Source organism: Temnothorax nylanderi, unplaced genomic scaffold (assembly GCF_030848795.1).
Source record: "Temnothorax nylanderi isolate EJ_2023f unplaced genomic scaffold, tnyl_v1.0 TNYL_tig0061_pilon, whole genome shotgun sequence".
Taxonomy (NCBI): Eukaryota; Metazoa; Arthropoda; class Insecta; order Hymenoptera; family Formicidae; genus Temnothorax; species Temnothorax nylanderi.
This window is the reverse complement of record NW_027249123.1, coordinates 159,854-185,991: the sequence shown is the minus strand read 5'-3', so window position 1 is coordinate 185,991 and position 26,138 is coordinate 159,854. Positions and strand designations below refer to the sequence as shown.

Below are 26,138 nucleotides of genomic sequence, written 5' to 3'. Positions count from 1 at the left end.
AAATTTATAATAGCTATATGGAGCACAGCGGAGGGAATAAGGAAAAGCATGTTTCTCGTACGAAAATTGAGCTAACATTCTGTATCTCTATCGAATACATCGTTTTCTAGTTTCTGTGAATAACTGGCAACTGACATTTTGCCGTTGTAAAAAAAATCGTTGAAATTGGCGTACAGTCCAATATTTTTATAAATGGGACGCTATATCGAAAAGCGTTGATCCGGAATGTATCTTTGTTGGCAGATTGGGATTTTTCGCCACATTTTCTCTGTACATACATTTATAAATGAGTTCGGAAACTTCGCGCCGAAGCTGCTTACGCGAAGAGCTACTTGCGTGCACTTGTAGATTGCAACAATTTGATTAGCACTTTCCGGATGGATGGTACGCTGAAGTGTGTTACTATCTCTCAGAGGGACTGACGTATTACAGAAATGTACGAGATATATTTATAAAGCTCTGCTATACATACTGCAGAAAATGCGTTATTGTATTGCTGAAAAAATGTGTTAAAATAGAAAACATTTTAAATGAATTAAAATTGTTATATGCATAAATTTTTCGCACATTGCTGCTTTATAAAATATAAAGTAAATTATTAAAACTTGTTTAATTATTAACAAGAATTGAGTATTAAAAGGAAAAATGTGGCATATGGTATTTTTGACCTTTATATAAAGTAATTTAAAAAGGGAGTGTTGTGTTTAGTTATTAAAGCTTTGTGTTTACTTTATTTATTAAATAATACTGTATTTATTAAATGGCATTTGTATACGCAAAGTAAAATATTTAATTTACATATGACAAATAACAATTTAATAAAAAATTTTATTCTTTATTATTCACATTTTTACAATATCGTTAATATTATATTACATTTAATATAAAATATAACAATACATTTTATAAAATTTTAACGAAGATATATATATATTTTTACGTATTTCTTCAATTTCCAAAAATTTTATAAAAGTAATATATTCATATACCTATATGTATAAATAAGTATCATAAATCTGAATATTTTATTCTTTTTTTGCAAAAAAGAGCAGTTTATTAAAGTTTCTTGTGCGCTGAATCTAGATCCACAAAAGAAGATGTTCTATCGCTTCAGTTAAAAAAAAAGATATTAAAACTTCTCAAAAACGCATTTTAATGCTATTTTTTTATTTATAGATGGTGAATTCGATATTTTAGAGATTTCAAAAAGAGTTTAAATTAAAGCTTAAGTATTGTGCTTTAAAATGAAAATATTGGATCTTTTACTGTTGGCATCATTGAAATCTAACACACTTGGTTTTTAGAGACACGATTGCAATTGCAATAGGACGATTGCGATAGGACAATTGTCTCTTGTTCAAGCACACTGTGAATTCGTTAAATATATAATAAAAATGTCAAGTGTGGATTTAATACGTGGGATTAAAACGTGATTGTAAAAAAATTGTTTTTTGTCTGTTTAAACTATTAGTATTGAAATAATTTGGGAATAATAACGATAAAAGAACTTATTGTGACTTCTTATTTTATTGAAAAAATTAAGTTAGATCCATGTATTAAAAAAATTTACCATCGCTCGGTTTGTTGGAAAAAAAAGACAATTAGCAATGATTTTGCTTTGGACCAATAGAGCAATCCTATGTACTTCATCGCGTATATCTATATACTTCTAAAAATAAAGCGCACTTGAGATTCGATAATACCTGCTGTGTGTAAAAGATTTTTATTTTAAAAAATAATATTTGAGTTTTTATTTGAACTCTTTTCGAAGTCTGTAACACATTATCAACTTTTTAAAAATGATTAAAAGTGAGTTTTTTAAGAGTTTTAATCTCATTTTTCTTTAAAACCCGATGTCCTAAAACATTTTTACTTGAGAATTAGGATGCAGTACACCAAAAACTTAAGCAAATTATTTTTCTTTTTCAAAACCGTAGAGAGAATCATATAGATCAATATAATTTTATCATTATTACTAGCGTTTTGTGTGTCTTTCCCCATTTAAAAGATTTTCATGAAAGGTTTAATATTTAATATTTAAAGGTGCAAGTGAAATTATAAATAAGGCGAATTTATATAATTAGGTTTTTATAGCAAACAATTTTCTTTAATACACTTAAGAAGTTAGTCAGCTGCTAAATTAAAATTTGCTGAGAAGGGAATTATTGCGTTAAAAATTTGTATTTTCTTGTGTGTATTACAATTCTATTATTCTGGAGTGAATTCTATTTTGACGGTACGCTTTCAAGCATAAATTTATTTTGTTTATTAACTTCATGTAATAATTAACTGAGAAAATTGATGTTCTCATGAAGTAATTATTTCTTTTACTTTGGTTAAATTTCTTCGGGAATTTTTCAATTCATCAGTTATTATTTTCGTTTCTTTATTTACAAAGCAATAAAATTGTGCAGACTAACAATAAAAATAATACTGAATTATGCCATATATTGCATTGATATATTTGTGTTTGATATACGCCTTGATTTTCACTCTTCTTTGATATGTGAAATGTTGCATATATTTACATACAATAGTGGGTCACTTGGGCACGACTGTAATAGGAATAAATCAACAAGGTTCATTAAGAACATTGTTTACATTTTAACCTGTGACAGGGTGCAATACATTTTTTATCATACGCGTTGTATTGATTAATGAAAAGCGGTAGGTTAATTGAATAGGTAAACACATACGCAAAATAAGTTTGCTTGCAAATAGAGAATTTCGATAATTAGAACAGAACCAACATAAAAATAGAAATCCTTAAGTGCCACTATATATGTATATTATATATATATATATAACTGTTATATACTGTTTTCTTGAATAATTTTCTCTAATAATAAATTTTGCAATCATTCAATAATACACACATAGAGAACATGCAAATTGTCTTTGAAATATATTTAACTCTGAGAGCATATTTTTCCCATATTTTTCACACAGCACTTACATTTTTCTCATTTTGAAGCTGAAAGGAGACCACATGGCCATGAATAAAAAAAAACACTCTTTCTTTTCGCGTTATAAATATTCTTTGTCTGCAATGTATACGGTTTTTTGTTGTGTACGTGAAATATGCGGCATATTATGGATAAAATATTCGTACAATATGATTGCAAACAAAGAGAGAAAGCGCTATATAACCATATGGTACATTTGACTTCTGACTTAACGCAGATACTTCAAGTTTCCATGAACACTTCCGGAATCTAAAATAATCAGCTAATGCGGGTAATTTTTCACGTGTTGCATATTTTGTGTATTTGTGATTTGTGATTTCTATAAAATTATCGCGGAAATTATTGTTATTAGATTCTTATGTTATTGTCGCTTATTTCTAAATTGAAAATTGGAGCGGATTTCTAGAATATTGGCATATATGTGAGATGCATATCTCTTATATATCATGTTACCGTAATGTTATCTCGAAATCAGCGTGAGCGATCTAAGCGCGAAAATGCCGTATGCCGTGGTAACGCTGATTGCCGAGTTTGAGATCATCCAAGCACTTCCAGGGAAACTTCATCAGAGGGCCTGTCCCCGTTCCGCGGTCGCGTTTTCCTCGTTTTGCTCGCAATCGGCAGTCGAGATCTCGATGCCGCGGCTAAAGTTTCGCAGCGCGCGACAACTGTTGCTCTCGGCTACTAGTTGGGAAAGTTCGCTGCACCTTAATACATTTCGATGCAATTTACCGCTCGCGGATCATCGAAAGCACCACGTATCTCTTCGAGCGCGGTAAACGCGTTAATCTGATGCACCGATTCTCTGGACTGCGAAAATACGATTTTAAGGGGAAATAAACATATTTTATCGCACGATAATAACCACATATTTCATCGATGATTATTTGATGCCTTGTATATTTTTAAGATTACGAAGAAATAAAATTTTGCTTTGTTTAAGGTCTGCGTTAAGTCTCTTTTATTGAGAAATTTATTAGAGAGAGCAGTTTATCTCTCTCTCTCTCCACTAAAGATTTTAATCTCAAAAATGTAATTTCAATTTTTATTTCTGGTATTATTCCTATACAAACATTTAAAAATATGAAACGATAATGAAAATTACTTACATGAGATTAAAATAGAGGAAAAATGTGGTCGCGATAATTTCATAATCTTTCTTAATAATGAAAATGATTCTGTGATTCTGTGACTTTAGATCGTCAAAATTTTTATTAACACAGTTCATATTATATATTTCTTTTCCAATTTACGATAAAACTACATTTCTCTATCACTAAAAGATAAAGATATTTTTGATATTTCTTTTAATTTTTGGTACTGCATATGTATAAAGCGTGGAACGAAAAATAGAGAATTTATAACATACTGGTTTTAAAAGAAAATATTTTTTTCAGAGAGAGAGAGAGAGAGAGAGCGAGAGAGAGCGCCAGAGATTGAATAAATAAACGATATTCAGAGATCTCACGTTCTGTAGCCGTGCTTTTTATTATAGCTTCGCTCCCAGATATAGATTTTTACATTGATTATCCGAGAACAAATAGCGAATCTGGACCGGAAGTCGTATTTTCCCGTCAGTCGTCTGCAAAGATAAACGCATAACATCCGGACTTGCTGTTAAGCCCTTATCCGAGATAAACCTCAAGTCGACCTGAGGCTCGTTTGCACGTCGAGCCGCTGTCGGCTGAGTTTCAGTAGCCGATGGATGTGTTTACACGTCACATTCTCTGATGCATAGTTACGCGGTCAGGTTTTGGGTAGGGCAGGGAATGTCAAGCTCGGAAGCTAAATGGGTCATTTGAATATTAATTCTGAATGTTGCACACGTCGCTGGTCGGTGGATGCTGGCAATGATATGTCTTAGGAGTGACGGCTTTTAACACACATGTCCAGTTTAGAATCATTAGAAATTTTCACTGAAATAATATGATAGTAATTTTAACCGAAATTAAAATAGAAAAGCCAGAAAGAAAAATTAGGTACATCAGATGAATTAATAGTATTAGAACAATACTAATAATTTCTATATTGATTACTTAATATTTAATTCTTTTGTTTTAATTAAATACGGCACAGACTCGTTTTAATCATACTCTGCAAAAAGAAGTGAAAAGAAGTCTTTTTAAACCAACATCCTTATTTTATAATTGGCCATGGTTTGACCTTCTCACATAACTTTTAAGTTAATTTCTCTTTTTATTTAAAATATGTACATATATGATGTTTGTGAAATTATTTATTATTTCTTTATGAACGCAATTTACAGTATTGTTTGAGAAATTCAGAATATCCTTCTACTCTGATACATGTACCCACGTTTCCGCGTACAATTTATCGCAGAAAAACGAAACCCGCTTATACGATGCTTAGAGCTCACACGTTATTCCACTACATAATCTTCTTCATCCTCGAGGCTTTGCGTCATTGAACGCACAAGAACATGTATTATTATCGCGCGATAAAATATCTTTATTGCCCCTTGAAACCATATTTTCGCGGTCCAAGTGGCTCAGACGTCGCCCATGAATTTCTTATGGAAGGAACAGTAAGATTAGTGCTTATTGCAAGATTCAACTGTCAATTCTATGTGTTCCTTCCGTACAAAATAATGGCCTATCAATGACAATTATTTGACGCTTTATATTTTTATGATTTAGAGGAAACAAAACTTTATTTTGTTAAATGCTTAAGCCTTTTTTATTAGAACAATTGGGGAGTCCCACTAAGATTTTAATCTCAAGAAAATAATTTCAATTTTTGTATCCGGTATTATTTTTGTACAAATATATGAGATAATAAAAGTTATTCGTATGAAATTAAAATAGAGCGAGAAAATGTATCCGGCGTAATTTCATATCTTTCTTAATAATAAAAATGGTTCTATGATAGATCGTCACCTCTACGAATTAACGTTTGGTCTATGTCGCTCGTAAAAAGAGCGATAACGCCGCTAAGGCTAATGTCTTATCATTCTTCCTAATCCGACGAGAGAATTCACTTCCGAGAGCGCTTTTAGCAGCAGTAACGTGACGGTAACATTAAAAACAGGAAAATGAGACGGAGAGGTCGTGATTAGATAAAGAATAGCTTTGTGTCTATGTATATGTACTGTGTGAGCGGCTTTTACATTCACAGCTTGGTAGAGTGTAGATAATTGAAAAGAACAAGTGCATATAACTATATTGATAACATGATATTCAGATAACGGTAATAGTAGGTAACAGTAAGGCGACGTAATGTTCAGAGCACGAAAATAGTTTGAGTATCTATTTCATTAATTATGGCATAACATCAATTAATTAGATATCATACGATATTCTGTTCGATGTGCAATTTGCTGGTGTATCATCTTTCATATACACATTTATCGAACATATTAGTAACATTATAATTAGTGGTACGTAATACGCTAATTATATCACTAACGATGTATTATTCCAAGTTCAAATCATTCAAAATCAATCATATTCACGAATTCATTATTTAATCCTCTTACACATTTACTCGGTTGAAAACAGCAGAACTAATTTCGCAGTAAGTGCCTTTGCAGCGTCGTGGTATTTACTTTGAGTTTTAGTTCGGGAGCCAGCCGCAATGTAGAGAAGCCAGATACGGAGTCACTAAACCAGCGAGGGGACTCGATAGTCCCTATAAAACGGCTTCCTAAAATTAACGGCACGAACGTAATTTGTCGGACGACTCGCTGTCCGTTCGGATTAAAATCTAAAGTTCGTAAGCGGGGTAAAGCGACCGAAGACAGCCTGGCTTTCGTCGTGGCGCTTTCCATAAATTTTCAAACGACTATTCCGATCCTGGAAACAGAAGTCAAATTCGGGATGCGTTTGCACTGTAAATTTTACAATCGTCAACAAAGTTTGATGAACAGAACGTTAAAATCATAGAGAAGATGAATTAGAGAATTTAAATTCAAATTGACGTTCGGGGTATAAATTAATTAAAAGATCTTTTTCAGGGGTCCAAAAATAAACTCTTTTACATAAACGAGACATGTGAATCAAGAATTTATATATAAAATAATGTTTTCTAATGTAAATCGATATTTATCCGGATTCACACAATTATTTGGCCCGCGAATGCAGATTATTTTTTATCTCAGCGTTTCTCATATTGTTCTCAGTATAAGGTCTATCTTTACTGCTGTCAGTTAAGTGGCCATTAAGAGAAACTGGGTACAATCAGAGATAGAGGAGAGCTCGTAATAATCATAGCTTGTAATAAGCTGTCGTCATAATCGAAGTGCGGTGACTGTTCGCCGGACTGTTCGCCAACTGTCATCACTAAGATAGCGCGGCATTGTATCGAATATCGAATAGCGGCAATCGGGGTTCAGTTCTAGGATAATGAAGATCGTCCGATACTAATACGAAGAAATAACAGATTCCTCGTGTCGCAGTCGTTATAGTGGAAATAATCGATAATAAATTTTATTTGCTAACGTAGCTAATGTGTCATCCAGGTTTAATTTATTTCAGTAGAAGTTATTCTAACGAAACACGCGAAGTTGAAGCAAGTAATGCCTTTTTACTGCGAAAAATATTCGCCGAAGGAAAAGTCGCAGCCTCGTCAAGGAACCTATCCCGGAAAAATATCATATTTCGGAGATGTTATTGCGTACACGAAACGATCGGCTGCGTAGTGCGTACATTATTCTACTTATGGGATACTATAAAAGGATACACCGTAACGCCATTGACGACGAGACAAAGTGGATGAAGCGAACCGAGACATATCTTTGTATCCTATTTTTAACGTTTCCCGGTCGTTTCGAGCGTTAATAGCGACTATTTCACGTGAACGGCATAGAGATAGAATCGAAATCAACACCAGTTTCTGCTTTATTACGGCAGTGTTGGAACACGCTATCGATTGTTTACACTTTAATCGGCGAAGGCTAACAACGACGAGTATTCTACCCCGTTGCTATTCTTGCAGGTCGCAGTTTGTCGGGTTCTCTTTGTTTTTAGCGGTGTTTTATTTCCCCAGTGACGTTTCGGTATTTTTCATTTTATAACGATTCCGCGTTGCTTGCCTGAGATGAAATAGGCAATTTTACGAAGGCATCATACAATTTGTGACATATAGCCGGGCATCGAGAAGCCCGCGTTCTCGGTAACTATTTTCGATGCCTTTGTACATACCGGAGCTACTTTGTTATTTATAGTACGCAACATAAAGGGATGCCGCACGTTCAAAATATATCCGATAGAGTACAATTTAGCGAAGTATCGATAAAAGCAATAAGCAAATTGTGCCAAACTTAATGATTATAATTACATTTCGTCATTGCATTTCAACTCTGGACTATTATGTCCAGATAGTAAAGTTCCGATAAAGAAGGTTTTGATGGTAGATATCTTAATTAAAAGATGAAACCATGGATTATCAGGAAATCATAATGTTTTCGTTCCTTTTTTGCTCGATTTATTTTTCTCGACAAAGAAAGTTGAGAATTTAAAAAAAAATTTACGTTTATACAAACATAATAGTTCTTTTTTACCTTACAATTTTTTTATTTCCTCAAGTCACGATGCTTTTCAAACTACGTCTAAGCATACTTATACAGGATGAGTCAACGGAAATTTTCTACCCCGTTTTTTTTTGTAATCGACTAGTTTGTGGAAAATATGCTGAAACACGTCAATCATGTTTTTAGGGGAAAAATTTCAATTTTTAATACATTCCAAATGTTACTTCTCGAAAAACAAGACACAGTAATGAGAATTTAAAAGACCTGTAAAATGATATGTCACATAATGCCTATTACCATTTAAGAGTTTCGAAGAGGTAGCTAACCCCTTAAATATTAAATTTACATGTTTCGGCATATTTCGCTTCAGGAAACGAGATCGCTCTATGTACGAACAAGAACATATTTATGCATCGCTTCCAAGTCAAGTAGATTGGAATGAGACTTGAATGCAACAGAGGATTAAATACAGTTACGTTTATCTATGCGTGGAATCGATGGAACTCTTTAGGATGATATCTGTAATAAGCCGGCTCTTGTTCCTGCAGCGCACGGCAATTGGATAAGAGCCGGTCTGACTTCGATCGAGCGAGTGTGTACGTGAACGACACGCACATAACGAGGGGATCGATGCTCGCTCGTGACGTGCAAGCGATGCAAGTTCTTAAGCATCGCGGCATCGCCCGGCAATTGAACGTCGGTCGCGATAGTTTATCAGAGTCTATCTCGCAGCTTCTTTATAACCGCTTTTATCAGCGACGCTCTTAATGATTGTAAAACCGACGATGTATACTGTCGGTGACCGCGCCTTTTTGCATTTCATGATCAGTCGCGTCGAGGATCGAGCGTACGCGTTGAAGTATCGGGACGAAACATAGTTTGACTTTTTACACGATAAGCAGGAGACGTGTTCTATCCAACATGCACGCTTTTGAAATTTTAAAATAAGCGTCTTTTTCCAGATGCACATTCGAGAGATAATGCATATAATTCTAAAATATTCTTTCCCGCGAATGATTTACCTGTATCTATCTAAAAACAAATTGTTTTATGGGAGCATAATTATGTGATAATGGCAAAATGGTTTTTCAGAACCTATTTAATCAATGTACAAAATGTAAAAAGAAGTAAATAGTAACATAAAACTTTTTCCTCTGTTTCTTTATATGAAAAAGAATACAATAAAGTTTATTAACTGACTTTAAATAATTGCAATAAGACAAAAAACTGCAAAATAGACGAAGCCGTGGGTCACATTCGACTTAATCGTACCATTAGAGGGTTAATATTTGGATTTCTTGTTTTTAATATTTAGCAAAATTATTCTTAACTAGGTAAATAAAATCGTCACAAATGAATGATGAAATTCTTGCGAAGACTCACGTAACTCACTTTAATACTAAGTGTTAAAAGATATTGGTAAATATGTAAACATTATTATTACCATATATTTAGAAACAAATAATGATATAAAACTGTATCTTACGGGTTGATTATAGAATAAATATGTTATGGCGAAATAAAGTGGCAGACTCAAGGCCTGCATGTACGAATAATGCTATTTGATACACGAAAGAACAAATAGCTATAGGAGTTATTGTTCCATATGCATAACAGTTGATATAGAACAGCAAGCAATGCATTCGATGCATTGACCGTGTTTGTGTGGATCGAAACAGGACGGGTCAAATCTATATTATATATACGTAACTTCGTACGTAACGGTTTACCAAAAACCAAAAGGTGGCTGTAAAATAATTTTATTATCTCGTCTGTATTTTTATTTTATTATTTCCTCTTTATTTCCTTAATTTCTTTAAATTATATTAATTATTCCACAATTTCACTGAAATTGAAAGAAACGAAATAGATATCCAACCAATAAATATATAATTTTAATTAAAAAATATTTTTATTCTTTTTCAACACTTAATAAACTATAAATTGTTTAACAATCGAATTTTATATGGATTTCAACGAGGTTAGAGTTAAAATCTGGACAACGTATACTGTTCTTTGATTAATTTTCTCGTTATTTTTTAACAATTTAATTTGAAAATGTAACTGGAAAGTGTATAACGCTGTGAAACTCTCTCTCTCTGTGAAAATTTTGCGGTTATTTTTTGATCATTGCTATTACGAACGTTCGCGTGCGCAGCCACGCCGCCATTTTGCCATGATAGAATTATCACGATGATCGAGTTAAGTCCATTCGTGTAACTTTGTTAATGCGATAACGGGAACCGCTGCTCTCACGAAGACCGTAACTATGTGGGCAACGAGTAACGTCTCACCCATGATTAACACCACTGATTAAAATCCAATTGAGAACTATTAATGAACCTATCAAATGACAAATATTGTACAGGCGCGAAAGTGGATAGGAGTAAACAAAACTCGGATATAGCTCTCTCCTTGTGTAGACAAACAGGAAAGCGGGAAGCGGCTTCACGGATAAAGAAACACATAATAACAGTTTAAAATAAAATGTTATATTTGATACAAGGAAATCATAATCGTAATATTACAATAAAACTTAAAAATTTTATTAAGCTAAATACAAAATTTCTAATAAAATTGAAAATTAACAGTGTTATAAACATTTACATTCGAGATTATTTTAACTAAATTATTTTTGAAAAATAAATTTTTTAATGGAAAAGATACTACAGGATGTTGATATATAATAATAGCCAGAAACTGCAAAGATCTTTAGACAAATACGAGAGACGAAGTATCGCTTTATAAAGTAGTTGAAGATAATTTTAATAAATGGTGGCATCTTCATGAGCCTTTCATGAGCGAGATCTGTTGGCGTTTCATTTTAGGTGGAAGAATCGACCATGCTCACCATTACAACAACGCTTATCGCGCCCTGGATGAGACCCTGGCACTGGAGGAAGCCGTCAAGGCAGTTATGAAGGAGGTCGATCTCACGGAAACGCTCCTCGTGGTAACGGCAGATCACTCGCACGTATTAACCCTCGGCGGACTGGCGACGCATCGTGGGAACCCCATATTCGGTGAGTTACCACATATACTTTGCCCTTAGTGCACCATATCCGCCCGAAATACATAAGGCATTTCTACTTCTTGGAATAGATGCACCAATAAGTGAATAACTGGTTAAAATAATGAGAGAGAATGGTTAATTAAAAGTTATATTTATAACTTATCTTCAGCTATAAAAAAAATTTTAATTTTCAAACAACATCGAATTTGTTTGAAAAATGTATTATTTAAAATTAGAATAAATAATTTGACGAAACAATAATTTGTCTGTTAAATAATGTTCTAATTTGTATTGGCTTTTGAAGTGTGTAACTATATTTTCTATGACAAAAAATAAATGCAGATTCAGTAATTATTTATCAACTATCAATGATAATTAATAACTTATTATTGCATCTATCTTATTTTTATTCCATAATTAAATTAGATTGACAATAAATAACTAAAAGATACAAATGAATAAGATACATATGTTCATCAACACGGTTTTGCTGCGTTTTTGTCTGTGATTGAACACGAAATATTTCGAAGTTTTATAATGTCTTTCATAACGCTTATCTCGACATCTGCTTCTCTCTCACTCGGATGTTTAATCATACACGCGTTACGGCGTGAATACGTTATCTGTGCGCGTTAACAAAGTTCGTACGATCTAGACGGCCGGTTTAGGCGACCGGTTTCAACTGCCGTAACTTTCCTCCGTCGAAAAAGAAAGCGTCCTTCCCATTGTTGTCTGGACTTCCAATATCCGGGAGGGATGCGCCGGTAACCGACTTTTGACCCGAAAAGCAGCCTCGTAGGAAACATTATTGGATCACACGCGTGAATTAATCGAATGAATTGCCAGGGCATATCTATATCATCGGCAGAGCTTAAGCGCAGCTTACATGTTTTCTTCCATTAGCCAATCTAGCTCAAACTAAAGCGCGATGTTTTACGATCTAATTCGACCGCAAATTCTCGGCAAATTTGACGAATAGTTTTGAAGACGTCGATTGCGCGTTTCTTCACTAAAGTTGAAAAAATAGGCAACAAATAAATAAGGATAATAGCAAACAAATAAGTTAGCTGGTATGACCAGCTTTTAATGACACGTAAATGAAAGAGAACTATTTATTTAAACAAAATACGATATATTCGAAAAGTTCCATGTATGATATTAAGATTTTGTAATGTAGAAAATGTCTTCACTTGCAAGTTGGGGAACTATATTGGAAGGCAGGGATATTTCACAGGAAACACCTGGCTATTAAAGACACATCGAGTATTTTAGATTTTACTGGCCCGCTAGTCAAGCCGAAACGACATCGATCTATTATTTTCACTTTGCAAAATGGTACCGCACTATAAGCTATAAGTTCTGACACAAAAATGATGCATAGCTCGCGCAGTTATCTGGTTTTAACATCTAACGGACAGTTCATCGAAATTCTATCAAAACTTACGCTTTGATGGATTATTTACTGTTACTGGCTACAACCAATTTTCTGTGACGTCCCGATAAAAGCGGTACTTTGTACCGGAGGCTCCTAACCGGCAATATTTCCGCTAGTGCAGTATTTTTACTAAACTTTCGACATATTTTCGGAGAAACGTGCTATTTGCCGGCGAACGAAAGCGTTGTGTGAGCCGCGCTTTATGGAGATCGTCCTCCGGGACGGCCCGTCCCCTTTCGCTCCCTTCGATCACTCGTTTCCTCCGCTTTTGCCGACCCACTATCCGTGAAGTAAACGGCGAACGTACTGATCCGCGGCGAACGACGCGGAAACGTTCGATCGTAAGCAATCAAAAGTGAACTCCGCTCGTCCGTGACGAACTTCTTCGCGAGTTAAATTCGGCGTGGCCGCTGTCTTTTCCCTCTGTCGTGGTGCCAGGTGTTGACCCCGAGATTCGCAACGATTCGGACGTCAACGCCCATGTCGCAATCCAATACCGAGTAAGCGACGCGAGCTCGTTCCCATCAAGTGGAGGAGGGTCCGTCCTTCCGGCAGGACAGTTCCGGATTCAATAAGATCCAATCTACTTGGACAACTTCATGACGGAGTCCGTCCGTCGGTTCGCCCGGTCGCGGTTAAATTGAATTGCCGGACGGCTTTTTCGGCCGATCGTATACCTATGTGGAGTCGCAAAGGGTTCACCCGTCTCGTCCGTCTGATAACGGCCGGTTGAAAAAAGGAATAACCCCAAGGGGTGTTTGTTTTTCCGAAATTTGCAGATTCTGAATTTTTTCATGCGTTTTGTACTTTGTTCCCGCGGCATTGTCGGATATCCTGTTGTCCCTATTGAGAAATTAATCTATTTATAGTCGATTCGCATGACTTCGCAAGCTCTATCACGAAGGATTATTGCTTTACGGAGCGTACTGTTGCGAAATACAAATATATTTGATATACATGCTTTTATTTATCGTATTATTTTGTATATTATTTTTTTGTAGAACGCGTTCCTGCTCGAAGTAATGCAAAAACCAACGGAATAAAAAGCACGTGGTTTCTAAAATAATCAGAATTTATATTTTTATTTTTATTTTTAATAATAATTGAATTTTATATAGGTTAGTGCAAAAGATTTGTCATATTTGCCGAATAAAGTTGAAAATAAAATTTTAGCAAAATCAAAATAAAATTGCCTTCTCTCACGAGTTTCAATATACTCTTTTTCTCATATTTTTGTCTGAAGAAGAATTTTTCAATTCTTTTTTCAAACAACTTGGAGTTTCTAGCTTTATTTAATACAAAGGTTGATGAAAAACAACAAATTATTTTACAGTAACATATATATATATTTACATAATAAAAATATCTGACATTTGATGAATTGAAGAGAAGAGCACATGACCGATAACGCAAATCGTTTATTACATGGAGTGCTATTTAGAATCGGGGAACTATTTTAACAAAGGGATGCACGTTTATGCGAGCAGTGCAATAATTTTTAAGTCCATTGATATTGCAAGCTTGCGTCCCGTAAATTTTCCAACCGATCCACGATGAATTTACTGGAATTACTCGAGTGGAAGATATCCAATAATGCAATCCCTCATCATGATTATGCTCAACAACATTCCGTATGATTTAATAGAAGTTTATATATATGCTTGATATACGCTTGATAGCGGACATAATCTGAACGAGATAGCTTTGTTAATTAAACAGATCGCTCGCTATGCAAGCCTGCACTATGATCTGACGAAGCTATTTCGCAATCGATTAGAAAAGTTTTTAAAATGGTCTGTAAAAGAATTTCTGTCTTGTTCGATTTTAGTTTAAAGTTTAAATAAATAGTACAGATGACTTAACAGTAAATTAGGATTAATATTAATTAATACTTATCAATTCTTTTAAAGTATTTTTCAAAAACTATATTAGTTTATGTGTTTGCACGGAAGAACGGTTTTGCTGAAGTGTCAAAAATTTAGTTAGATACAGATCTGGAAATAATTTTGTTACACCATCAAAATAATTATAGTAGGTCACTGAAGTATGATGGTAATGCTATAAAAAATTTTGACATTTTAGCAATTAGTTTGAGTGTTCTACGTAATTATTTTGATGGTGCAACACAAATATTTTCAGATCTGTATCTAACTAAATTTTTAGATACTTTAACAAAACCGGTCTTTCCATGTGTAAGTATATTACTTTTTTATAATATTTTATAATAAAAGAAGTAAAGAAGTTGATTGTATTTTTTGCATGAGTGAAGAAGAACGGCATGAATGTGTGACATAACATTCAATAATTTACTTCCGTCACTAAATAGGAAATACATTTCGGATAAACGAAACGACATCGATCTATTATTTTGGGAAGTAATTTATACTCTGCGCCGGTCGTTATATAATCGATACATCTCGCAGAAAGGCTCGCGCCGGTTCCACTTTACCCGATCGCGTTGATTGCCATCAATAAATAGCGGTTGTCGAACCGACGAATCTCGCAATTTGCTTACTGTACCGAAAACGCGGTATTGGACGCATTTAATTTTTGGCACGTCAAATTTCGTTTGCATTTGTAATTGAAAAAAAATCGGGTAACGCTATATGAGCGTATCGGTGTCACCCAATGCTGGACGGCACGCCAATGCCGGCATACCGGCACTTGGCTCGAATTAGATTCGATATTGTGCGATTGCGCTTCCAAATTGAAACCGCGAGTAATTTCGTATTCGAGGATCGAATATAACACTCAGAAATTCCGCCGGTGCTCTGCATGCAGTTGCCCACTCAATATCGTCACGGAAAACCTATAAAACTCCGCATCGTGTGAATCACGTGAAAAAGTTCTCATATTTCTTATTTAGGCGATATAAATTCAAATTTGTCACTTGATCTAAATAAAGGCTCGGAGTTGAAAGGCTTAACACCGTCTTGATCTACGGCAACAGCGGTCTCGCATCACCTCGGCGAAACGTTTGTCGCGTCGAAATTCCGGAACGAGGTCGCACGAAAGTCTCGCACATAATAAAAGTAATGAACGTAAGCAGAGACGTTAAATCACGCGGTTGACGTGCCGCGTGAAATACGGTCCGTAGGAAAACGTCTGATATATAGGGATCAGGTTTTTGTCCCGCAACGTTCCGCGTCTATATCGTCGCCACGGTTCAACGACGTAAACCGAAATGAATATGCAGTCGTTCTTATATTCGCTTCGGGCATTATAATCGCGGCAACGAGTATTCCAGGTGAGACCCGACCTGGGAGAGAATTTAAAGTGAGAATAACGAGAGGGACGGCCGTAGATTCGGGGCAACGTAGATTTTGCCAGCGTTGCCGCGAATACCCAAGTTGCACGGACGCAATGTGCATAAATGTTTCTTTTTCACAGGTAGAAATATTTAAATGGCCATTGTAACATCTGTTTAACAAGTCGCTACATTTTTACCGTTTACCACCACCTAATCATTGAATTCTATCTCTGTTCAGAGTAAAGTGTACTCGGTATATATAAGAACACAATCACTCTCTTGCCTCTTTTGTTTTTGAAGCATATATAACGCGAGCTCGAATATTATTTGAAAATTATTTAATATACATATAAATTAACAAGTAAAATGCGCGCCGCACGTTGTTGAAAAATTCGATCAATTATCACGCATCGGATAACGCTGGTTTACCTTTCAATCTGCATTTCTCCGATAACTTAGTTATTTTACTGATCAGATCTGTAAACATCGTTGTTCAGACATTTGATTACCGAGCAACAATAATTATAGATTTTAGATATAGCTTATCCAGGGCGTTAAACAAACATATACCACATTTTATAAATATGATTACCTCACCGTTTGTAGCGTTAACGTCATTTGACTGTTTGGAATAGAAAGAGCCCGATTAAATCAATGGAGCGAAGTGAATGATGTATTTTATCGAAAACTGTGTGATATTGGTGCCACTGTAAAAAAATAAATACAATTGCGTTAATACAACAAAGGGTAAAAAAGTCGCATGATTTATAGAAACGTATACCCTTGTTGTTTATGTCATTTTATTTTTTTTTTATACTCTGCAACGATATCTGTAATAATTACATGAATATCGTATTTTTTGTTTCTTTTTCCAGTAATATACACATATATCATATGGATTACTAGATAGTGATTGCTTATATAACATTCTATATAATAATAAAAAACACATTAGAGATGAATAAAAATAAATCAGAAATAAATGAAAAAATATTTAAAGATATAGGAATAAAGAGATTGCAAAAATAAATAATAATTTTATGTTGTACATGTATAATAACGATGATAGCGTATTCCTTCCCTAATTAGCACGTAATTAATTTGCAGAATTAAATAAGGTTGTGATCGATTTCTAGCTTTCTGGCACGTATTTAGGCTTGTAAAATATAGTACTAAAGCACCGCTCAATATCCTCGATCATTCCATCAAGGGGAATTCGATGTAATCGACCTTCTCTGGCAGTGCTATAAATTACCGCTAGTGACGCCGACTGTCTCCGTTGAGAGATTAAGATGGTTCATACTGCTCGGAATAACAACATCAAGAAGAAAGTATCTGAAAAAGCCAGCATATTCGTTCGTAATAATATATTTGAATGCTGGGACTCTGGCTGAGTCTGTCAATAAAATTGACCCATCTAATTTCTATATCGTTACTTTTAGCTCCGCCATTACGAAATGTTACGGAAAACTGAGGGAATACTTTCATCAGTAAATTGAGTAAGAGTAGCTAATATCGTACTTAACCATTTGAGCCATTTGAACTACTTGAAACTTCGAGCTTTTACATTTGCAGCAGTGCATTTAATACATGAGCTAACTTACCATACCATAGTTTCAGGCGAACAGAAACAGTACGTAGTGTGCGTTATTAAGACAATTTTTTCTCAACTATTGTATTTTTTTTTATATACGCTAATGCACTGTAGTTTTCTGTCCATGAACTTTTCCGCATTACAATCCTAGAATTTTTATGTTTAACTGGATCACGTACGCGAGATAGTTTTCTCTCCAGACTCCTTCGTCGAGAAAATATCAGAATTACTGAAATTTAATGTATCACGAAATTTAATGTGTGAACTCTTTCGCGTAGTATAGCGTTTATAAATGTTCGAGATACTCTTGGGAGGATTATTTTTTCGGGATTAAGGAAAATACTATCAGCAGACATTTCGCGTCCTCGCGAGGAAATAGTCGCGGAGAAGCCGTGAGCGTTCAGGACGAAGGAACGAAGTGTTCGGCAAAAAAACAAGATAGAAAAAGCAATGGAAAAAAAGAAGGCAGCATAGGTAAGAAACGAAGAGAAATGTACGAGCGATTCACGCGATACAGCGCCTGTAAAGGTTTTTATTGCTGGCCGTTTATTAAGCCCCGTTACTTTGCTCACGCGAGTATATTTGATGAAGCAATTAAAACACGCGCCGATTTGAGATATAATTTATTTGCCGCAGAGTTACGTAAAGTTACGTGTACACTCGCGCGGGCAATTCGCGCCCGCTAAGAACTTAATTGCATTTACGCCACGCTGACTAGCGCCGATATCGGTGCGGACTGATTTAGAGTCCTTACCTCGCGACTACTTGCGCGGTTACGGGATGAAGTGCCGCGCGGAGAAACTATTTACTTTGTACGCGTTACAAGTGTGTACTTTCGTCTTCTCGGTCCTTTAAGATATATAATGAGTACCACGAGACAAAGTGACGTCCATTTCTTCAGAAACATAATTTTTCACGAGAGCTTTATTAACGCGAAGAACTATGTTTCTCGCTGAAAAATGAAGAGATTTGTACAAATTTATTTTTGGACAATAGTTCCAGATTTAGAGTACAACTTGCAATTAAGATGGTGGATTGCGAAGATTTATTATTTCGATATAAAACAGAGAAAATTCGCCACCGTTAATGACGTAATTGATATCGCGTTTCCCGTTCTCGCGCGGTTACTTGCTTGCTCCATATCAGAATAAATTAAAATTTCCCAAGTAGTTAACCCGCTCTTGAATTACGTCGCGAGGAATTGTTTGGAAGCCACTTGGAGTTGCTCTTGCCAACTTTTTTAGTACGGTTGTTGGCGCTTACAAGCCGATGTAATGCGATACGTAATAACTCTCTTAATCATTCTACATCAAGATGTAGCACGTTATAAGAAGCAAACTTGAAAAAATCCACCTTGTACGAGTTCTGTACTCGTTCGTCGTGAGACTCTCTTTTGATGAGAGATATAAAACTTGTGATTATTAAAAAAGTTGTAGCTAAGTTTTATTTTCCTTTTTATTTATATATCGAAGTAAGAGAGAGATCTTAATTTATCATATTATTTACCATTAAGATAAGCCGATATGATACATAAGAACTCTCGGCTCAATCATTTTACCAATAAGATATGTAAAGCGATGAAGAGTAAACCTGAAAAAAATGTATACCTTATACAAATTTTGTAGTCGTTATAAGTTTCTTTTGAGAGATATAGAATTTGATTGTTAAAAAAGTTATAGCTTAGTTTTAGTTTTGTTTTTATTCGCAGACTTATATATAATGTAGCAAGATTTTTTAATTTATCAAATTATTTAACATTTAAGATTAAAGAGATTTAGCTAAACAAATCGGAAGCCGTAAGAAAGACGTTGCCGAAGGCAAATTGAAATATCATTATTTCGACGCAGCATTGTGTTTAAGTTTTAATTTTCGAATTAGTGCGCGATAACCTCGTGCTTTCGTCGACAGACGCGCTTGAATTTCACGCTAAATGAAATAAAGACATTTCTCAAGTTCTATTTTTTCGCCGTTCTGGCCAACTGAATTTCGTTCACGTTGCGCGGCAATGCTTTTGAGCGCGCCTTTTAGGCACGAGCGGCAGCGCCAACAGTTTTGCTTTTGTTCGGAAGAGTTTCGACTAGTTTTGCTCGTGGAGCAGAGAGAAATGGTGTTACGCTTAGAGATTTTATCTCGTTCATCCTGATTTCGCTCGCGAGACGACGGTCGAGGCTACGCGGCGGCGGTACGCGCCTCCAGTTTTACTGGAGTATGCAAAGCGAGTTCTTCCGCTTTCTCCAACGAGGCCGTGATCGCGATCGTTAATAAAACAAGAAATATTTCTCTTAACAGTATTTTCCTTCCCTTGAGGATGTTCCCTTTGGATAGCTGTAATCGAGCAAAATTTAATAATTCACTCAGACTATCTCATTTCTGAGATATACCTTGGAATTATTATCTCGTATCTCGTATAAACATGTGCAAATCCATAGAAATTTACTTCACGTAACAGTTAAAGATGATGAAATATTTAGAAGTTAGATAAATCAGAATTATGTACTTTTGTATACACATGTCGTATACACGATTTTCATATTTGATCTACGAAAGCAATTTTCGGGAAATCGAAACACCACTTTTCTAAACTGCTTATTAAGATGAAAAAAAAACGCTTCGTCGTAAAGAAAGAAATCTTTATTCTGCTCTTCGTGCGATACGCCGATGTTGCAGTAAAGCCATTGAGTTCTCTTATAATGTCTTTATCTTGAGACTTGGTTGTGTGCTCTTCTGTACGCGGATCGCAGGCAATAACCGACGATCGAAACCGACGCATTTGAATCGCACGTCGTTCACCCGAGAATAATGTGTTCCGTTGTCATAAAAATGAAGCGTTTCCACGGGGGGTGACGTACGACTGTTGTTGAGCATGCATCAGTGCGTACGCGTATAACTACTCATATAAAACTGCTTTTTACAACGGCGATTGTGGCAAAGACTATAAAGAGGTCCGCCGCGCGATTTCAGTTAGGTATCCACGACGATTCCGGCGGCTCCGTTACGGTCGAACGGTATCGCGTAAAACGCTGAAACTTTAACCAACCAGTTTTCTGTGCACAGTTGGTCGCAGCGCATTCTGATCAACAACGTCACCAATTTGGCCGAATAATTGAAACGCGTGACTCGCGCTATCGAAACGATGAGCCCCGTTCGGTTCACGAGTTCGGCAATTTTTACCATCGATTTTACAACCGTGAAAAAACATATTTAGAAACAAAACCAGTTATACCGAGTTTTTGACTAAAAACTAAACCCAGCGAAAAATTGACAAAAAAAGGAGGTCAAAGGAAAAATAACGCGTGAACATTTTTATTGATTGTATCGCGTGTATGTAATATTTAAAAATATTTTAAATAGTTAATATTTATTGATATGTAATCTTTTTAGGTTTTTAAATAATTCAAAAATAATATCTGATATCTACAGATTCGATAAAATTAAAGTCATTGTTTAAACAATAAAGGAATATTTGTGTAACGTATTGTTATATTTAGAAATATATGTATAACATTTCCCCGAGAAATTAATATCGAGCCTTTTTTATTTAATTTAAATGAAATCTATTAACACAGGAAATTTACGTCTGACAACTAATCGTTGAAAAAACAGGGAATTTTTAATTCCTTTTTTTAGTATCTCAATTTATATCAACTTTTCTCTTTTTGATTAAGAGAATCGTAGATAAATTTAAAGAACTCGTCTGTAACAAGTACGCATTCATAATTATCTAACGCCAATCGAATTTGATCACATTGCTGTGAAGCAGCTTGGTTTCCGTCAATTTACTCAACTTTTGCGCATCCGTGTTGGAGTATCCGAAATGTAACGAAACGGAGTACGACTAGGAATAGGAGAGAGAGGAAGATTCTTCTGTCAGTGTCTCCCAATTTAATTTAATTGCAAACCTCTTTAGAATCTGATGAAAAGTTGTAAAGAGTCTAAATTCTACGCTTTTATTTAAAGTTGCAAAATTATATCCGAAGCAAGTAATTACGATGACAATCAAATAAGAGATTGTGACTTCGACATTTTTAGTCAGATCCAATTGAAACCAAAATCGGTTCAAGTAGGAAATGAAATTGAAAAGTATCGCGTATTATATTAAAGTACTGTATACGTTCAGTCTTTTTATTTATCAGTTTTATCACTAACAATTTGCCGTCTTGATTATATGCAGTGTAATTTTATTTATAATTTTCAAAATCTTTCTCGCAGTAAGTCATCTTTATCTCGATTTTACGGAATATCGTTTGAGAGATACTGTTCAAGTTGAATCGGAATTGCGGTTCGACGAAGCAATCGGACAAACGAGATGCTCGGCGGGAGAGTGGCCGGTGTGTCCGATGTATTTCGAAGCAGGAAATAAACGCGAGTTCTTCGGGACTTGCAAAACTCACCGGACGCGTATTCGTGTCCGAGCGAGATGGCTAAGCTCGTTTATGTGGGACAGCAACTGGAGCAAGAAAAGCTTCAGTTCTCGCTTCTCATTCCCGCAAGCGAAGCAGTCTTCATTCAAATCCTCGGAAAATGCAATGAAATTATTTCTAGTTTTTGCTACATTAATCAATTTCAGAGAAAGGATTATGTACAAAAATTTACGAAAAAAATTGTTTTCCCGAGATTATATCATTAATATTAATTCTTTTTTATTATCTTTTTTTTTATAACAATTCTACAGCGACTGTGAATTCTTTTTCTTTATGATTATACTATCCCATTTGCCTAATTATCACAATTATCTCGTTTCTTTTGTTTAAAATGAACAAAACTCGGAATTTAGTAAATTATAATAAAAATAAGCAATTTATCATCATGTTATACATCCTATTCGGCTTTGCAATTTGTCGAAAATCTTTCATATTGAAAGACGTCGCTGTCAGAGCCATCATTGCAGGAAGGTATGAGCTCCGAGATGTCTCCAACGCGGTTTTGAATGAAATAAGCACAGTCATCCGGAGTTCGACAATAGCGTCGCCACTTGCGTATATATCATGGAATGTGTATCACGGATTTTAGAATTTCACAGAGGATGACCAGAGGATGACAAATGTCTTCTTCTCATGCGGCTCCTATAGAGATGGTTGAGAAAAAGATTTATGTTTGTTGCATTCAGATCAACTCGAGCTTAGACCGCAATTTCGGAAAAAAAAAGAATTAAATAGGAATTATTAAATTAAATTTAACAATAAGTTAGATTTAAGATGAAGTGGGAGTAGCTGCAAATACACGGAACCGAAAGTCGTTTCTTTAATATACCAATTTTTCAGTGACACAAAACCAGATGTATTCGCATTTATGCGATTAATTTGTGAGTGAGACATATAGTATATAATGATTTCTATAAGATCAAAGTCTGTAAACGGTCCAAATTCGGATATTGAACACGTGTCGCGCGCACATTTATCTGAGGATCCTCGCAGCTGTGAGGATCTATGCATTGCAGCTGGCGTACCGTTAAAAGTAGTTCCATTAAAACTTAATAAGTACTATGAAACACGAGCGGCCACGTGCTCTCGGGCCAATTATTCCATTGAATCTTTTAGGTATAATTCATTTATTGTTTTTCCATTCTCTAATAAACAAAATTATTATACAATAAATAATTTGTTCCGCCAATATTTAATAACGAAAAAAGTATTTATTTCGACCGTTAGTAGAGAAGTATTTATTTTGCCAAAGGTTGTCGAAATAAATGCTTCTTTTGTGTCAAAATTATTAGTTACGCGACGTTAAATATAAACATGGTGGTAGCTGATGAAAAATAAACAGAAACTTTTACGCATGAAAAAATGATGTAATTAGCGATACATAAAATTTTCGGAAACACATGAAATATTTTCTACAGAAATCAATGAAAAGCCATCAGCTACAATCTTGCTAATTATTTTTAGATTTGCGTCTGTAAAAGATTTTTTGTCACGAATATTCGGTATTATTTTATATTGAATAAAAACGCGAGAAATGAGATAGAACAAATATATAAAAATATCTTCGCTTCTGATTGTTTTCTCTCGGTCTCATATATACGAATGTTAATTGTAGAATAAAAAGCATTGAAACATATATATAAGCGTACAGACTGTGCGCACAAGCAATATGGTTAAAGCGTTTTCTTCGCGAAGCTTCTCGTCGAGCTTTTCGCGAGACACTTGACGTCTTAATGCTTTCACAAAGAGCAGCAGCGCGACGTGAAGTTCTTAATGAGTACATAACGTACATAAAGCGAAACCTGGAAAGTTTATATATTTGCGGTTGTGAGATGCAAGTCATTGAAAGTGTAGCTTGAAATGAGACTAAGTGCACAAGGTAACCGTAGTGCAGAGGGCAAACATGGCAGCGTGCGATAACTTTGCTCGATTAAAGAATGACATTTGATTGACTACAAAGAGAATGCCGGCATGTTTAACGCGGTACGGAATTGCGGTAAAAGCTATGATATCGCGGAGTTCGCGTAAAAATATTTTGTTATGAAAGATATCATCGCGTTTCGATAGATTGCCATTTCGACGTTCCTGATGAAAAATTAGATTGTAATGGCAGTTGCTTCTTACATCTGGCCCTATAAAGGGCCGTAACACTGACACGACCTGTGTAACGTTTGCTGCATTTGCGGTCAACAAATTTACATAAAGACATTTTAGAGAAGTCTCGAACGAATGAGTTTGCGGGATCGCTCAAGGGAAGATGGAAGCTGCGCGATTAATTCGCTAAGAGCTACGACGGTTGCTTGCCACTCGAGCGGAAGAATGCTTCTTGCTTATGCCAATCGGCATTGACTGTTGGCATTCCAAAGAAATGAGTCAGAGTGAAGAGCAACGGCCGGCAATCCGGAGAGTGCGTTTATCTCGATCGCGATAATTTATCACCATAAATTCAGGAGGGTGCGAAGAGATAGCGTAATGTTTTTGCGACGCCGTGGTACACATTGCTCCAGGACGGTACGGAATTCAGTTAAGCGAATCGTGAACTTCTTGGAATACCTCGAATTAGTCGTCCGGCACGTCAGGTCCAAACGCACGAGATGTTGAAAAAGAGTTCTTAAGGAAAAGGATCCTTTATACGACGATCCGTCATGCGATGTATGACATGATTAGCATATAATATACGCCAAACAAATCAAATGGAATTTTTATTGAATGCCGAGAGCCTTAGGAAGTATTTTAGCACTACTGAAGATCTATTTTTGTATTTGTAGATAGAAAAATATAATAATTCTCTCTAATTATATAAAATACGAAGGAGAAGATGGCAAAGGAATTTTCGAACAATTAAAATATAAAACTTAAACCTATTTATAGAAAAGTAAAAATTATTAAAAATTATAATATTTCTGGAAGAAAACATTTTGTTTTTTATTTTGATCATAAATCTTAAAATATTTGAGCAATACGTTTTACATTTGTTTTAAATGCCACTGTGGAAGGCTATTGAAAAGAAATTAATTCAAAATACCTTGCTCCGGTAATTCTCACATTCTTTGTACTAGACAGAAATTGCTAAATTGCTTACGATAAATATATGGCCATTACCGAAACTTATCAAATTGTAGTATCGCTGCTACGAGAAAATTTAACCGGTCCCTCGCCGGAATTCGAGAAATGTTCGTAAATCAGTTGGGGTACGTCCTGTCGGACCTATCGTGCCAGGACGACGAGGCTCGCGGCACGCCATCCACGGGAGGCTCGACCCATTAACTTAGAAATATATAAGATCACGGAAGCATATCACGGAGTCGGAAAGTTATGCGATAGTGGCCGCTCACGAAGGTACGCCCCGCCGCCGGGAAGTTAAATTACGCTGTGAATCCTCGACTTTTATGTCGAGGCTCGATGAGAATTCTTTTATGTGCGAATATAAGACACGGCGATATCGCTGCTGGTTAGGCTCGCGATCACGAAGACTCGAGACGGATAGAGATTCATCCGTGAAATTCCTACTCGAGATCTCGATTTCGTGTGCATTCGTTACGAATATTTTTATAAACTCGATTAAAACATGATGTTTGTCCATTTGACGCGGTGCGCAAAATGCGTCACAAACGCGATTGAATTGGAGTATTTTGTTTATATGTAATTTATTATATTCAGCTCTCTCGACTGAACTGTGCAGTTTTATTTATAACGAACTCGGTTTATTTATCGATTGCCCTTTACCCTTTACATCCATTAAGATACGATCATTTATTGTTATAAAGTTACTATTTTTGTTGTTATTTATGAGAATTAATAATTGCAATAATTGCAAGATATTACACGAGTTATTATTTTAATATATTATAAACATTTAGAATATATACAGAAATAATAAATTTCTTTCGCCAGTATATAGAATAACAATTAAAGTAATTTTTAAATCGACCGTGACTGGCAATATATAACGTCTTTTCCGATATGAACAT

The 26,138-nt window shown here is 35.2% G+C and overlaps 1 protein-coding gene across 1 annotated transcript in view; it reads left to right on the top strand.

The window, feature by feature from the left end:
• LOC139773387 (alkaline phosphatase) overlaps positions 1-26,138 on the top strand; it is a 174,055-nt gene that overhangs the window by 130,152 nt on the left and 17,765 nt on the right. The window contains exon 7 of the mRNA XM_071707806.1: positions 11,283-11,477. Coding sequence (XP_071563907.1) covers positions 11,283-11,477 — 195 coding nt within the window. The remainder of the gene's footprint in view (positions 1-11,282; positions 11,478-26,138) is intronic.